Source organism: Dermacentor variabilis, chromosome 4 (assembly GCF_050947875.1).
Source record: "Dermacentor variabilis isolate Ectoservices chromosome 4, ASM5094787v1, whole genome shotgun sequence".
Taxonomy (NCBI): domain Eukaryota; kingdom Metazoa; phylum Arthropoda; class Arachnida; order Ixodida; family Ixodidae; genus Dermacentor; species Dermacentor variabilis.
The window spans coordinates 79,624,315-79,641,625 of NC_134571.1; the positions used below are offsets into that span (position 1 = coordinate 79,624,315).

At 44.4% G+C, this 17,311-nt stretch overlaps 1 protein-coding gene across 1 annotated transcript in view; it reads left to right on the top strand.

Moving 5' to 3' along the window:
• Positions 1 to 17,311, top strand: part of Cyfip (Cytoplasmic FMR1-interacting protein Sra-1) — a 61,150-nt gene that overhangs the window by 40,078 nt on the left and 3,761 nt on the right. Inside the window, 7 exon segments of the mRNA XM_075689552.1 lie at positions 67 to 157; positions 1,623 to 1,753; positions 2,633 to 2,705; positions 3,611 to 3,705; positions 6,771 to 7,009; positions 10,133 to 10,280; positions 17,230 to 17,311. Coding sequence (XP_075545667.1) covers positions 67 to 157; positions 1,623 to 1,753; positions 2,633 to 2,705; positions 3,611 to 3,705; positions 6,771 to 7,009; positions 10,133 to 10,280; positions 17,230 to 17,311 — 859 coding nt within the window.

A 17,311-nucleotide genomic window follows, 5' to 3' on the forward strand; every position in this document is an offset into this window, starting at 1 on the left:
TCACGCCCTGGCTGTTTAATGCTTACAAATAAAAAGCATGTGTTCTTTTCTTCTCCTTCATTGCAGATCCAAGGTACCCTGCTGCAGTACACTAAGACCCTCCTAAAAGTAATGCCCAAACACTGTAGGCTCCCACGCTATGACTATGGCTCCCCTGGTCAGTTTTACTTTTGTGTTCTTTATTACTAATCAGTTACTTTCACAGGGTATGCAAAATTTGTATGTCCTCATAGCCAGAGGGTAGTATGGGGACCATTTATAAAAAATTCAATTGAACTGTCAATAGGCTGTTTAGTTGAAAAACACAGTTGAACCCTGATATAATGAGCCTCAATTTAATGAAGTATTTATCTTTCTATAACTTCTCGTTTGTAGAACACCACATAGTTATACTTTAATATAGCGAAGTGTGGTCATAAAATGTTTCAATATATCAAAATTTCACTGGCGTTGCGAAGGAATGCCGAGACAACAAATAGAAGCTTCCGCAGATGCAGATAGTCAAACAGTTGAATTTAAAGAGGCTGCTTCTGAATGCAGCTCTCAAATAGCACGCCATGCGACTAAGAGTGTCCACCACAGTGGAGCAACATCATATTCAGTGTAAAGTTCAAGTGCAGTAAGATCCTATCGTGCCCTACGCTCTGTATGCTTTGGATGCGAGCGGTGGTTTGATGAGAAGGACGGTGGTTTGATAAGTGCCGTCCTCCCACGCAAGCAGAAAAAAAGGGGGGAGGGGGAATTGGAGCTCCCTCACAGTAATGCAATCAAGCGCAGCCATGGCTGCTCATGGCTGTGAATGAGCAGCCTGCATAGACTGTTTTAGAGGTAATCGGCTATGTGTGTAAAGAGTGGGCATGTCGAGATGGCGTAGCGCTGTCTTCCAGCGCGTTTAGTACTGGGCATTACGTAATCTCGTGTTTCAGAGACACGTTGCAGTGAAAGGCAGACGAAGCATTCACTCCCCACTGCAGGCACTTTTCATGATAGCTTTTCATAAAAGCATGGCTGGCTTCGCTTTGTACCACCGATGTGAAAATGTTGTTACCACAGCATGGAACCGTATCTTTCTTCGTTGACTCTCAAATTCAAGAAAAATACTTTTTTTTTCTCTTTCGAATGTGCTTTTTCCGATTGCCCGATAATTTGGAAAATTATGCAGACCCTTAAGAAAAATCCATCAGCAACTCTACTTATTTGCTTAAAAGGTTGAATTTAAATATAACGAAATTTTGACTTAACAAAGCACATTTCCTATTTTACCGAGCTCTATATATTGAGTTTTAACTGTACAACAAAGACAGAAATTGGAATTGGAACAACATGTTACATAGCATCAACAGAAAAGAAGAAAAAATTACAACATAGATTACAGATGGAATGAACCTCTTCAGTCAATAAATTTGACGAGTAATGGCGAGATAAAGCACTTGGCAATAAGCACACTCTACAAGGTCAAAAGTATTTGCTGGTATTATGCACAAATAGTATAAGCACCAAGACCTCTTTGAACATCTAATATTTTGCTGGTTAACCTTTGTAATCAGCCAAATGACAGCGTTCTTTTCATAGCTCGTATTGCTGCATACACAGTGCTGACCAAACCATGTTCTCGATCCTAGGCATCCTTGGTTACTACCACGCTCAACTGAATGACATTGTGCAGTACCCCGATGTGAAGACTGAAATGTTCCAAAGCTTTCGGGAAGTTGGCAATGCTATACTGTTCTGCCTTCTGATAGAGCAGAGCTTGGTGAGCAGTTTACGTCTGTTTGTTTTCGCTCTTTCCTTGAAATAAGGTCAAATGCATATGGTTTCATGGTCAAATGTACCAGACATGTAAGTGTGCCTTGCTCTCACTAGTGAGCCTGTTGTTGCTTTGTTGGTGAAGTCATCAGCAAAGATTAATAACCATTTGTGTCTATTCAAACCATTCACGCACTTTGCATTTGATAGCAAGGGTTTTATTCAATTTGCTAAGTTTTGGCTTGTCTTCAAGGCACAAGTACAGTATAACCCCATTGATGTCTTTCATGAAACCAATGAGAAAATGTGAATTAGAGTGAAGGAAATGTTATGACTCAGAAGCTAAGAGTCTCTGCAATGCCAGCTTCATAAAATACAAATGCAACATAGCCGCCGGGAAGATGCAACATGGAACGTATTGACAGAAGTTCTACTATACTTTTATTTGAATTCTTGACAGTGGCACACGATTCCATGCGTTATCCTGCAATAAAAATAAGCACTTTTGTACCCTTACAATCACCACCCTCTTATATCATACCGATGCATGTTTCGAAGCTCTCACCTCCATGTTTACAATCATAGTAGTTATTGCTAGAGAGTTATTTAATATTCCTAACCCTCCTCTGGTGGCCATGCTGTAATATTAGCTGTCACAATGTGAAGGCTTGTGAATGCTCTTTAGTTGAGGCCTTCCACTGCAGCAAAATTGTAGCAGTTCTTAATCGTGGTTGTGAGTTTCTCTGTTCTGCTGTTCACTAATTACCTTCATTAAATTACCATTAATTCATGCTGTAACCATGTCCCCCCATTCGGAATTATGTCTTCGTAAATAATTTGGAATGAATCAAGACATAGTGGCCAACCTATGTTACATCTTTTACAGTCACAGGAAGAGGTGTGTGACCTCCAGCATGCTGCACCATTCCAGAACATTCTGCCGCGACCTTACTGTAAAGGTTGGGAATGTTTTAATTTTTGTTTGTTTGTTTGTTTGTGCACTTTTGTAGTTTCCTTTGTCCAGCCCACGGATAGATATACATGCATGGTGTGAAATTGCTAGAAATTTTTCACACTAGCATTTAGTTCTGTGGCTCTTCAAGAAAAAAAAAAATTGAAAGTGCAGGTAGCGAACTAAGCAGATTTTTTTCTATAATGTGTGAGCATAATGCTGACAAGATTTCCACTTGGGAAAAATGTTCCTGTCATGACCAGTGTGTCACTTCAGCTTATTTTTAGTCATCATCATCATCATCATCATCTGCCTATTTTATGTCCACTGCAGGACGAAGGCCACTCCCCGCCGTCTCCAATTACCCCTGTCCTGTGCCAACTAATTCCAGCTAGTGCCTGCGAATTTCCTAATTTCATCACCCAACCTAGTCTTCTGCCATTCTCGACTGTGCTTCCCTTCTCTTGGCACCCATTCTGTAACCCTAATGGTCCACCAGTTACCTAAGCGACGCATTACATGACCTGCCCAGCTCCGTTTCTTTCTCTCAATGTCAATTAAAATATCAGCAATCCCTGTATGCTCTCTGATCCACACTGCTCTCTTCCTGTCTCTTAACGTTATGCCTAGCATTCTTTATTCCATCGCTCTTTGCATGGTCCTTAAATTGTTTTCGAGCTTCTTTGTCAGTCTCCAAGTTTCTGCCCCATATGTCAGCACCGGTAGAATGCATTGATTGTACACATTCCTTTTCAGTCATAATGGTAAGCTTCCAGTCAGGAACAGGCAATGTCTTCCGCATGCGATCCAACCCATTTTTATTCTTCTGTGCATTTCCTTCTCATGATCAGGGTCTGAAGCCTGAAGCAACTCTCATTATTGGTATTGCTGAGCTTCACTTTAACATTCCAGATGGAGAAAAACCGGAGACCAAGCTGAAGCGTCTTGAAGCCAAGTACGGGCCTCTGCAGGTGGTGCAAACTATTGAGCGCCTTGGAACACCAAAGGTTTGAGTTCCTGTTTCAAATGTTCCTCATGAGATCGAGTTGATGATGAACAAAGCAATGCTGCACAGCGTCCTGTACTCTAGTTACTAAGCATTCAACGCATTGAAATTGCAGCTGGGAAATTTAGGGGCACATAATCATCCACAAAGATAGGGATTTCGATCAGTGTTCTTTAAATGCTGCTTGTCTTACATTATTAGCCACACTTAAACGACTTGCAGCAAAAATGTGTATGATGTCTTATGTTTATTATGCAGCATTGGGAATTTTATACATCTGGAACAACTGGCGCGTATGGAGCACGTTTTTTGAAGATATAGATTACGAAAAAAAAAAACTTCTAAAACATTATTGTATTACATTGTAATATAAATAAAAACAACCATAATGTATATTTTCTTAACAAAAAATGAAAAGATTTTCATTATAAGAGTGTTACAAGTCAATGCTGGCCAAGGCGAATCTCTAGCCAATCCAGAACAACATGGTGGCGTGCAATGAGACTGCATTTGATCCTGCTAAAACAGAATATGAGCGAGTTCTGTTTTGATTATTTTGTTAAAAGCTGTTCAAGAACTAAAATGAACGTACGTGTCCTTTCTTTACGCATTACATTTTGTGCCATTCAAACTGCTGGCAGCGAGGCTACGCACTCGGCCAGCAAGGTGCGTTCCGTAAACGCATTCCGACCGGAGTGCACTCTTCACCAAGTACACTCCACTTACGACGTTTAGATTAGGCAAAGTGCACATAAACTGAGTGACACTCTCTGTAAATGCACTTAACTTGCCCGCTTGACAGGGGTATTAGTTATCAGTAACTTGGGTATCTATTAATCGAGATGTATAGTATGCTTGACTCCTATTAAAGGGAAAACCATATTAGCATGCCAGCACTGATAACTCAGTTCATATGCGAAAGTCTGGAAAACGTTTTTTATTGATAGAATGTCTGTCAAAAGGAATTAAGTGCGTCTTTCCCTCTGAAGCTAAAGAAATAGCAAAGTAGTCCTAAATACCAGTGGAGTTTTCAGTAATGGGTCATATTATGCTTAATGGCAATCATAGAAAGTATTGCTTTCCACTTTTCTTTCAGAAAACAGGAGGGTGTTTTCCAATCCACAATTCTGTCATGCATGGTTAAACTGATCAAGAAATCTTACTTCCTGTGAAGATAGGCACAAAGATGGCGCTCTAACACATCTGCTGTCAGCCCTTGCTATGAGATCAGCTTCAATAATTTCCAGCACAAGTTGTGATCGGTGCTTTTTCAGCACTTCACACCGATAAAAACTCGGCTTACATCCACAATCGCAACAGTGAATTCGTATGTGTCCCTGAATAGCTCTGTGGACATTGTAATAATTTTCTTTTAGCCTTTCATTAAGGCAGCGACCAGTTTGGCCTATATATCTGTTCCCACATGGTAGTGGAATTGAATAAACAACGCCAACAACGCAAGACCCAAATGCTTCTTGTGCATGGTATAGCGGGCAGTGGGCGGGGATGGAGCGGATTTACCACCCTACAGAGCCTGCGTAGCTTATCCAGCGCAGAAAACACAACTTTCACGCTACCCTTGCGGCCAATATTTTTTAATCTGTGGGAGACGTTATGCAAATATGGTATGACTACTGGTCTCTTTCATTCATTACTTCTTTTCTGGTCCTCTGTGTTACTGTCCTTTATCTGCTTCAATATTAATCTTTTCTGCTATAGCTGACAGTAGTGTGGCTGGGTACCTGGCGTACAAGAGCTGAACAACTTGACCTGCAAACAGCATGATGACAGGATTTCCTGAGGGCATTAATGTGACAAAGATTAGCGACGCTTCGCTTCACCAGCTTAGAATGGGCTGAGTCAAATGAGAAAAGAGGTTTCCCACTTCTTGATTCATACATCCAGCATGCATTATCATGTGAAATAAATAAATTGAGGTATAAAAATTGTAAGCTGTTGTCAGTTGGCATCTCATAAGGGAAGAGAAGCCAACTAACATGTGAGAAGAAATATATAGGCCAAACTGGTCGCTGCTTTAATGAAAGGCTAAAGGAGCATGATTACATACTTAAAAAGAAGAGGTCTGGACACCGACCAAAATGGTTCTTAAGAAATTTTTGTTTCGGCTCCCCCATGGGAGCCTTGTTCACAATCTGATCGTGAATAAGGCTCCCATGGGGGAGCCAAAACGTAAATATTTATTTTAAAAAGATTGTGAACAAGGCTCCCATTGGGAAGCCAAAGCATAAATTTATTTTAAACCATTTTGGTTGGTATCCGGACCTCTTCCTTGTATGTATCATCCCGACCAGACGAGCATCCGTCATACTCTCGACTTCAGCATGGTTACAGTGTGCACTAATCTATTCAGGGACACATGGAAATTCACTGTTGCGATTGTGGACACAAGCCGAATTTTTATCGGTGTTAAGTGCTGAAACAGCACTGATCACAACCTACGTGGGAAATTATTGAAGCTGATCTCATAGCAAGGGCTGGCAGCACATGCGCTTTACGCCATCTTTGTGCCTATCTTCACAGGAAGTAAGATTTATTGATCAGTTTAACAGTGCATGGCAGAATTGCGTGTTTTGTGATTCATGATAGTGTAGTATTCTCTTGGTGTGATGTTTTGTGAAGTGTTGTGACAACATTGCTTGATGCTTTCTTGTAGCTATATTTTCGTGCAACCAGTTGGAAGTCAGCACTCTGTTCCCTTTTCTGGCTGGCTCGGCTTGTTTCTTCCTTTCCATGTTGCGTTGTGCCAGGCATAGAGCAGCCCACTTCGGTGCAGTAATATCCAGCCATTCAATAAGAGCGGTTTGCCCTTTAGGCAGCATTGACTTTCTCTCCATTTGTGAGTTGCATGACATGCAGGTATCAAATAACGTAGATAAGCCTTTCTACCAGACAGAACTCTATGCAAACTTTATATCTCACTTTATTTAGAAATTAGATGTTATGAATTCAGTTCAGTATTTGAAAGCCACTTTTCTATAATATTCATATTCAATTTGGAAATTTCACGATTTGAACACCCCCGCAATTATGCTTCATCATATGCAGCAAGCCAGCATTGCCAAGGAGGGGGACCTCCTGACAAAGGAGCGCCTGTGCTGCGGCCTGTCGGTGTTTGAGGTCATCCTGACACGCATCAAGTCTTACCTGGATGACCCCTTGTGGGTGGGGCCACCTCCTACCAACGGGGTCATGAATGTGGAGGAGTGCACCGAGTTCCATCGGCTGTGGAGTGCCCTGCAATTTGTCTACTGCATCCCTGTTGGCGAGAACGAGTTCACTGTCGAGTTAGTTTACTTGTTTTTATAGTAGCACATACCTCCTTTCACTTTAGGCGCTTTATTGTAGGTGGCCGCAAGCACCAGCAGCATGTTTTGAAAGTATTCACAATACACAAGCTGACACACAAAATCAGACCATTGAGTCCTAGTAGAAAATAGAAAATGGAGGCCGTGTCAAAGACAAGAGTACAGTCTAACTTCAAAATAGCGAAAATGGACATAAGGAAAGGATATAACGAAGTAAATCTAAACTGTTTTTAGCTGTTATGAATCATGTAATGAATATAAGCTTATAACAAATATTAAATAAAGGCGTTTTTTGTAGGGCGCAACTCTGCTATAACGAGATTTGACTGAATTTAGAACTGTGTGAGAATAAATGAGATAGGCTGAATGTTCAAGAACAGAAAAAAAAAGGTCATTCCATGCGAAACATACCAAAGGTGTGGCGCTAGACCATTACCGATTTCCATAAAAAAAATCATGCCTAATAATAATATCTGAAAAGTGATGCACACAAGATATTTCACTCGAAAAAAGAGTTTTAACTGTGTGAGCGCTGTTTTAATTTCACACTAGAAATTAGAACACGGTAGACAAGAAAATTTTATGCATTTTTTTTTTCTTGTCATGACCATAAAGCTTTTAGTGCCTTCTAGCAGGATGGGTCATTGAAATGAACTAATTCTAATTGGCATTTGTATTGGGTTTTGTGTGTTCGTAATCAGAGGAAGAAATCTAATATGAAGGAAATCAAAGATATTTATAAGATTGTTTGTTCATTTCCTATGATCTATAACGTCTGGATGTTGTTGCCCAGCATCCAAATGATGAACTCAATGTAGTTCTGTACTCAGCAAATTTTAAGTTTGCAAGAAAAAAATTTTTGAACTTGATAAAATGTTAGTTGATCTGTATGTTCGGCCCTAAATTGCACATTCAGGTGGTACATGCAGAATATTCCAACATGATGCATTTTAAAGACGAACACAGGAACACTTCATTTGGGAAATTTAATCAGTCTTCTTTGTTTTAAGCAAGAAAAATAAATTTTGATTTCCCCCCACACCCTTTGACTCGATCGCCTGACGTTGCTCCGCACTACGTCTTCACTGCACTGCACTAAGCCGCTTGTCCACAGTTAATACAGCGCTGCTGCTGATCTGTTGCATAATGGTACTGGATTACTGTCTGGGTGCTAAACTTATAGCTGCTTAGCCAGTTGAAGCTCTTGGGCACACTTCACCACTTTGTACCCTTATCACTTTGTAATGTTTGCGCTCGGTTCACTTCATACTTGCTGACCCAAGAGTTTCAAGTGGCTAAGCACTTATAAGTTTAGCAACCTTACATTCTGCCTGGCATTCGGACAGGAATCCTGTACTGTCATGCAATAGATCAGCAGCAGCGCCGTATCAACTGTGGACAAGCGGCTGTGTGCAATGCAGTCAAGACATAGTGCGGAACGTCGGGCAACCAAGCCAGGTAGTGTGGAGGGACTCAACCTCAATTTTTTTTTCTTGCTTAAAACAAGAAAGGCTTCAATAAATTTCCTGAATGAAGTGTTACTGTGCTTATACATCAGATACATCACATTGCATAATTTTGCATGGGCCACCTCAATGTGCATTTAGGGCTGAACACATGACTCAACGAAAATTCTACCGAGGTCAAAAATTTTTTTCCTGCAAGCTTTAAATTTTTCGAGTACAAAACTAGTTTGGGTTCATTTTGGATACTGCCCGACAATGTCCAGGTGTTATAAAACATAGGAAATGAGTGAACAATTTTATACAAGATCTCTGATATAGCTCGTATTAGACTTTTTCCTCTGATTACAAACACACAAAACCCAATAAGTATGTCTTTTAAAGTAAGTTAATTTTAAAGCCCCATCCTTTTAGAAGACACTGTAAAATTATCATGGTCATCTGGAGAAAAAAATTTTTTTTCATTGTTTTTTTTCCTCTTCCATGTGTGATCTATTGTGAAATTAAAATGGTGCTCACACAGTCAATAAATTTTTATTTCCATGTGAAATATCATGGGTATGTCATTCTTATAATACTGGTAATAGCCATGATTTTTTTCATGGAAATCGGCTGAGTGCCACCTCTGGTATGTTTGGCATGGAATGACCCAATAATAATTGTTTCCTTAGCCAAAGGGATAAATAAAAAGAGATAAGAAAAAAATATAGAAGTAAAAGATAAGCAATAGTACCATCCCAATTGCTTTGATGCTTCTGTTGCTTCAACTGCCGTTTTGAGTCAGTGAACGCTCCAGCTTTCTTTCTTGCCTCTTTCTTTCCCTCTTGGTCATCTAGATTGTTTTGCTGATTGTGCATTCTCTTACAGTTCTGCATGATGTTGTGTTTACTCTTTTGGGGATAATGTGAGCAGTCATACATTAATTTCTCTGCCAATGAGATTTTACATTTCTATCAACTTTCATCTAAGATTGATTTGGTGTTATTCAGCCGAGGTGTTTTATGTGTGAAATCCCTGCATAGTAAGTATGTGCATTCCTGCCAACTCTCCTGAATATTTCCTAGAATTTGCAAATTTGGGCTCTTTTTACAATTTTACTAATATGTTTACTAATGTTCCGTCTCGCACAATTGCTATCAGTTTTTAGAAACGAACAAACTAAGCCTGAAGGATGTTCCGCTCTCTTTGCCATTACATGTTCCTGTGAGTGATTTCAATTGTTTAAATGGAAAGTTTGTGTGCAAAAGGAGACCATTGTTTGTATTAATCATTTGTAAAAGTTAGCAGTTGAATCCCAAAGTTTGGGCTACCAAAAACAAAATTACCAAATTCTACTCAGTTCTCGTGCCTGACAACAAAAAGAAAAGGAAAAGAAAGCAATATCTTCTGGTTTTACTCTTTAAAATTATCACCCAATTTTCATCCCCCCCCACAAATTAAAGAAAGAGTATACAAAACCTGAAAACAAAGGACCCTGTGTGTACTGTATACAGAGAGCAGTAGCAGCATTGAAATTGTAACAAAGACGGACAAAATGCCACTGTTTTGCCTGCAGGCACTGTATACTGTATACAAAGAGCGGTAGCAACACTGAGATTATAACAAAGGCAAACGATGTACCACTTTATTTTGCCTGCAGGCAACTGTTTGGGGAAGGATTGCACTGGGCTGGCTGTGCCATGATCGTGCTGCTTGGACAGCAACGCCGCTTTGAGGCCCTCGACTTCTGCTACCACATTCTGCGAGTTCAGCGAGTCGATGGCAAGGACGAGCTGGTCAAGGGAATTGTGAGTCTCTGCTTTGTCTTCAGTCTTGGCAAAATTCTGAACTATGTGCTTAATCCTCAAAAGGATTACTAAGTGACAGCGAAAGTTAATGAAGCACTGGTGTAAATTTGTGCTGCTGTGCTACAGGATGCCACAACAGTGTCTGCATCAGGTTGTCTCTTGTCAGAACTTTGTCAGAACTGCTAACTCACCTATACTCTGGATGGCACGTTTGCAAATTCTGCCTTCCTTTTTTCTCCCCTTCCAGTCTTTCTCCTTTAATCCCCCCCTTCCCTCCCCCCCTATGCAGGGTAGGCACCCAGAACTACCTCTGATTAACCTCCCTGCTTTTCTATGCATCTTTTCCTTCTCTGTGCCATCTCAACTATCTTCTGGCTAGCTGCTTGCATTTGGAGAACAGTGGTTCTAATTGGCTGGGTCATTTGATCTTACAAAGCTTTGGAGCAATATCTGATGCTCTTTTAGCCACATTTTTTGCCATTCCTTCCTTGCAATATTGAAGGAGGTTTTGCACCCTTCTAGAGAAGTGCCAGCAGTGCTCCTTGTCAGTTTGTAAATTCAGTAACAATGGCACAAAGGCCCATGGGGGTTCTAAGCCGAGTTGGTTGGTTTCCATTCAACATCGCAAACAGTGCAGATGATGGGACAAGTGAAATTGACATAGACAGGACAGGTGCCCGTCATTGCCCGCATTGGACAGGTGCCCGCATTGGACAGGTGCCCGCATTGGACAGGTGCCCGCATTGTCATTGGACAGGCGCCCGCATTGACGGGACAGGTGCCTGTCTCGTCATCACCACCTTCAAGAGCCCTGTTCAGCTGGTGTCTTTCTGGGGTCCTTCAAGAATTACGGACTTTGATAAGCTTGGCCTGTGGGGTTCTCACACCTGTGCTCTTTGGAGAAAGGAACGACAACACAGTAGTGCAAACAATCACAAGGCATTTATTGCACCTTTCATAGATCAATGCCTGCTAGCCGAGTTGCTATACACAAAACATGCTGATGGGCACGCGAAAAATCTAGAAGTCCAACTCACCGTGACCGGATATAGTGAGCGAATATGTTCACCCCATGCTGGATCCCAACGCCTGGTCGTTCGCGTGTATGGTCACGCGAACGGTGGCGCGTTTGATGGATGCCATGCAAGACGCTCTCGCAGAAGCATGGATCGGTGCACGCGCGGGACGTCCGCGTCATACCTCGACCCGCAGCCAAAGAGAAAGCGTGTTCTCCCTTGCGCCAAAGTAACCCCGCCGCAGCACAACACTCGCGCCATCTCTCGTACTGCGCTTCAACCACTCCGACCGCTGCGGGCACCAGGCCACGCGGCGAAGCTGCACTGCAGGAAATGTAAGATATGCGGGAAAACAAAATATCGGGGGACGCGCGAGAGTCGTGCATCCCCACATCCCCGCAACCTTAAATCACTACATATTCCGGCGAAACATGTCACACAGTCTAACATCAACGCGTGCTTCGCGAACAAGATAGTACATGCAACAGTGATCCTTACCGAGGAAATGTCCCCACGCTGTCCATAACATGCGAGCAGACATTGTCCTTGGGGTACACCGCTGGCGTCCGCCGGTCACAGCAGCAGCTTTGCACACTCGACGGCACGATTCCAGGCCAGGACTCCGTAAACGGCAACCCAGTAGTCGGCACGAGCAAGCGTTGCTCGCGCCGACGCGCCCTGCCAGCGAGCCGCGGTAGCTGTCTGTGATCGCTGGCTCTTTTCCCCGCCGCCGAGGGTTGCAAGCTGGATACAGGCGGCCACCGAAGTCGCTGCGCCGAACTCTCCACAGCGTCACCATCGCCTGGGGTGGCTCGATCGTAGACTGGGGCAGCAGCGCAAACGATGTGCAGGTGACAGCAAACCAGGGGTGACTCCAATCACGCTGTGTACACTCAGCGCACTCGGCAAACACTAAAGTAGTGCAAGGGAAAGGAATTCTGCATGCGCATCGCCCGTGTGTACGATGTTCAACTCGGCTAGCAAAAGATCGGGCAGCTACTCAGATGCTAAGTTCACGTGAACGAAGCTCGCTTCCTTGAGTTGAACGAGTAATTTCAATTTGTGCGAGGCTAACTAGAATGAGGGAAGCAAAGTGCGACACCTCAACGCCACGGCCCACCAGGTCGTGTCCCTCCACGTGCGACAGGCAGCTTCGTTAAGCCCAAGCGTTGCTACCCCTGAACAACAACCGGCATCCAAAAAACAACACCCAAAATAGGTGCAAAACAGGCAGCCGCGAGGAGACGTCAGCTCTGTTAGGTGGTCCTACCCTGCTCGGTGCACACAGCATCCGAGTTGACGGCGCCCACCGTCCCAGACGGTGTCGGAGCGCCCGGTGCCAGGCCGCAATACCAGTCAGCCCGTTAGTGGCACCCGTGGCCCGCGGCCACCTGGCTCCCAGAGCCGCGACTTCATCAGAGTCAAAGAGATAGAAGAAGCTATTTACATAGGAAATTCGGACCACCCACAGAGACGTCCGTACTCACTCGCTTCAGGCTTGCCAATGCTCCCGTGGGCGCTAAGCCTCGCTCCTCCCAGGATGCAGACCACGTGGCTCTCATACCGACGAATGTCTTTAAAAAAACACTTGCAAAAAGGGTTAGCATGTTGACATGTTCAAACATACTACAGCCACCGTTGCCTCGCTCAAGAAACCATGCCGCCAATGCTATGCGATCAAAATCCACGCTAGCCCTTACGCATCGGTTCAAATAAAGGTCTTGAACGAAGCAAAACCTCAATCTATCGTCCGATGCCCCAAAGAGCCCACGTTGGGCGCCAAATGGCGGGGGCTCCACTCTGCGTGTGCAGCTAGGGCTGAAGGCGAGCTCCCGGAATTAGCCACTCGCAGTCGCTTCGTAGTACTAACCAACTCGTAGTGCGGGAATCACGGCTACGTCGGGTTTGAACGAATAAGGCAACTAAGCGGCGTCAACTGTAACGTTTATTGCTACCAGCAATAACGAACACTCGCAGAGGGACGTTTTCTCAGTAAAAGTAATAAATAGGCTTGCATCGTTGCCTAGGTGGGTCAGGCAAACAAAGGCACTCATGGGTCGCGGCAGGTGGCTTCGTCCGGGCGGTGCAGGTGTCCGGCGTCCCAAGAGAACGGGTCTCTCCCGGTCGTGCTGTTTTGTACATTTTTACCTGAGAAAGGGGAATGTCCTCCTCGCCCCTCAGCTACCTGCCCGCGAGTCGGGGAGAAAGGGTGTGCGCGTGTCGCGAGAGCGAGGGAGAATCGGGAGAGGGCGTAGTGTGCCTCTCCCATGTCTATGCTGGCTCTCGATGCGACGACGCGGGGGAAGATGGGCGCGTGCGCTGTTGCGGCAGCTTCACCAGAATACTCACCTGCCCATCTCATATGAAAATGCCAGCGCACACTCGGTTTGCCATTTCGGTACCAGCAAATCTCTGGGGTCGTTGCATGCAACATTCACAGCTATCACCGCCAGTCCTGTTGCGATAAGCAGCTTCGTCTATCTGTTTCACAGTGCGTGGTGCCGCCAGAAGCGTAGAACATGCTTCTAATAAGCGATGACCAAAACACACCGCCCTTCCCTGCTGCAGACTGTGATCACATACGTTTGCTGGCTGCTAGATCCAATGTGAACAAGAAAAGGTGCGAGGTGTGCGCGATCGAGAACAGTATATAGCCAGCATGCACAGTTTCTTATTTCGGTACCAGCAAATCTCCGCCCGGGTCGTCGCATGCCACATTCACAGCTGTAGCTGCCAAACCTATTGTGATAAGCACCTTCACCTATCTGTTGGTAGAGTACTGCAGGCTTTTAGGAGGTGATAATCCAAACCCGTTGCCGTTCCCTGCTACAGGCAGCGCGATGTGGGCATCACATTATGCTTCGGCGGCATCCTGCGTTGCCCACCAGCTTGATTTCGTTTCGGTTTCCTGTCACCTTCTTAATTCACCACACAATAGGAAAACAACAAAACGCATTTCGGGCCTCTGGAGTACCACCGACTCAGCGTGTGTCAGCGTCTCGTGCCGCAACTATCTGCACAGCGCTTAACATAATGTACATGTCATCAATAGTTGAGTCTGTCAAATTTTCTTTGTTACTTCGGATCGTACATTTTCCCGGTTATTATGTTTTTTCTTGCAGTTTCTTAAAAAAACGCATGAACGAGGTTCTACTGTACTGATCACAATGTTAATTCTAAAAGCCCATGTCGCCCAGACATGAGACTGTGGTGTGCCTCGCATAGGTTTGAGCACTTGTTGAGCATCTTCATTCAAGATAAGGTAGAAATGGATGCACTGCAGAAGCAAAGTAGCCTGTATGGATACAGGCTGCACCACCATCAGTGCACTTGTACTGCAAATGGCACGTGAACATGCCCAGCCTTGTGTCCATACAGTAACAACAATGCGCCATTTAAACGGCTGATTGTAGTACGTTAGCAATGAGGTAGGTGGACTGTTGTGTAGAGTTTCGGAACCGACTTCCTGTTGGAATCAGTCGTCCTTGCTTCTCTACTGCCCTAAAAAGTCCACACGTCTCTTCTTCCGTGCCGCTCAGACGCCTCTCAGCCAGTACATCCCTTCATTCTCAGTCTTTCCTCTCCAGTCCCTGCATTGGCGACTGCCATCGCTACACCACACATTTGTCAATTTCGAAAGTGGTTATCAGCTTGCAGAACATCCGAGTCCATTCCCACTCATATATACCTGGCGAGCTTGAATGAGGGTAGCGATTAGTCTTGCATGCCACTGCTGCAGTGGTCTTCTTGTGATGTGCAGATGCTGCGTGTGATGGTTTTTTAAAATTTCATCTTGTAATATAAAGATCCGTCCAAAGTGGAGGTTGGGGGTTGGATTCGTTTTGCTTGTTTGCAGGATCCTAATATGTCATTTGCGGAAAGCCCTTGTCTACAAAAAAAATTAAAAAAAAAAAAAACCTCTGCAGTGCTGCATCTGCAGTTCGTCATCCTCTGCCAGCGCTCACTCGATGAAAAGACTGAGTGCCATGCAAGCTTTCTTCTGGAACATGTATTGGACCGGGAGGCCATCATGTTCTTGAAGCAGAGTGGCGATCGGCTCTAGCCAATAACAAACGGCCACAGTTTGCACTAGCCATCCATGTACGCACAGCGTGCAAAACTGAGAGCACACTGATAATTTTTTCTCCATGACATGTACTGCCCTTTAGATTCAATCTCTTGTTTACAAGAAAAATCCTGGCGGCACCACATCTACAATTAGGCATGCCATGCCAGCGCCACTCATTGAAAAGATAGAGTGCCATGCATGCATGTCATCTTGCCCAAAACAGTGCCATTTCAAGTTTTTGACATGAAATGTTTTTTGACGAAGTGATCGTGGCTCCATTAGGAAAAGTGCACTTGCAGGGGGTGCAGCGTGGTGCAGCCTTTTATACACTCAAACCTCGTTATAACGAAACGGGATATAACGAAATAATGGATATAACAAAGTAAATAAAATTCCCCTTGAGATCCCCATAGAGATCCATGTATTTAAAACCTCGGTTAACAAAGTGAAATTTTCCATGCCAATGGATATAATGAACTAGATTAGTATCCAAAAAAAAAAAAAGAAATGTCCGTTCGTTGCGCACCAGTACATCGCTTTCCAGCGAACAGGTGCTTTCCAGCACTTGTTACGCTGCGGCACTTCAAACTCCCATGTCGCTACGTCGTTGCGCAGCACACTGGTGTCTTTCTCAGCGCCGCGCGTATCTGTGCACCTGTGCACAAGCAGCGGCTCACTATCACACTTCTCCCACTGTCCTCTCTCTCTTTCTTGCATGTGCCTGGCTACGCACACACTGTGCCATGCTGCGCTTTCACTTCTACTGCACGTCGTGCAAGCAGATGGCAGCTGGGCGTGGCCTCAGAGATCTTCCCAGTGAGATCTCTGGGGTGACGCATAAGCCTTCGTGTGTTGCACCCATGGTGCACAGCTATGCGCAGTGGTGCAAAAACATTTGTGTGTGTTCACTTCTCTCTTTCTCTATGGCGTGCCCCGCAGGCAGCTGCAGCTGGGCCTGGCCTCGGAGATCTCCCCAGTGCAATCTCGGGGGTCATGCCCAGGCCATGAATTCAGTATTGCCTCTTCCTACGGTGCGCAGCGCGGGCTGCCAGCTGGGCAGGGCCTCCGAGATTACATTGGTATCAACGCACTCTCAGAGGCCATGAGCTGGCTGAGCCAAGCCGGTGTAGCAAACTTCGTGTGCCTCCTCAATCATATAGCAGAGCTCTGTGTTGTGTGCCACGTGCTGCTCGGACCCGTCAATGAACCAAGTGGAAAGTGGACGTGAAAGATCATCCCAATGAAACACAAGGCAGCTACCTAGAGGCTGTCGCGTCAGGTGCTAAGTCGTGTTATTGCACATGTCAAAGATTCTTTTGTTGTTTTATTCAAAATTTCAGCATACCCGTGGTCATGTAGCGCTTCTACGGCCCACAAATTCGCCTTCTTCTTTCGACGTTTACATTTGCGCACACCATAGGGCATATATTGCAGTAAATGACAATAATAGGTATAACAAAGTAATGGATATAATGAAGTAATGTCCATTTCCCCCTTCAACTTTGTTATGATGAAGTTCAAGTGTATATCGAATGTGGCAGTTAACAGGAGTTCGATGTACGTGTAGGACATGGCTATACTTTAGCATGGGATTTTCAAGAGGATTTTAACAACTGTCAATATAGGACAATAGTTCGATATACCCAAGTATGATATATCCATGATCGACTGTAGCTTCTTATTTCAGTAGTGACAGTTCTGCAGACTTGGTCAGCTCTCTGTAAAACAGAGAGCATGCGTATTTAACCGTGGCTCTAAGCTCATTCTTGTTGAGCAGGATTACAGCACATACTTACAGTGCCGCGCTCGCTGTTGGCGCCAGATTCCTAGGGGGGATTCCTTATCCAAGACATTTTTGTTACAGCCCCTGAAGCGGATGGTGGACCGCATTCGACGTTTCCAAGTGCTCAACTCACAGATATTTGCTGTGCTGAACAAGTACCTGA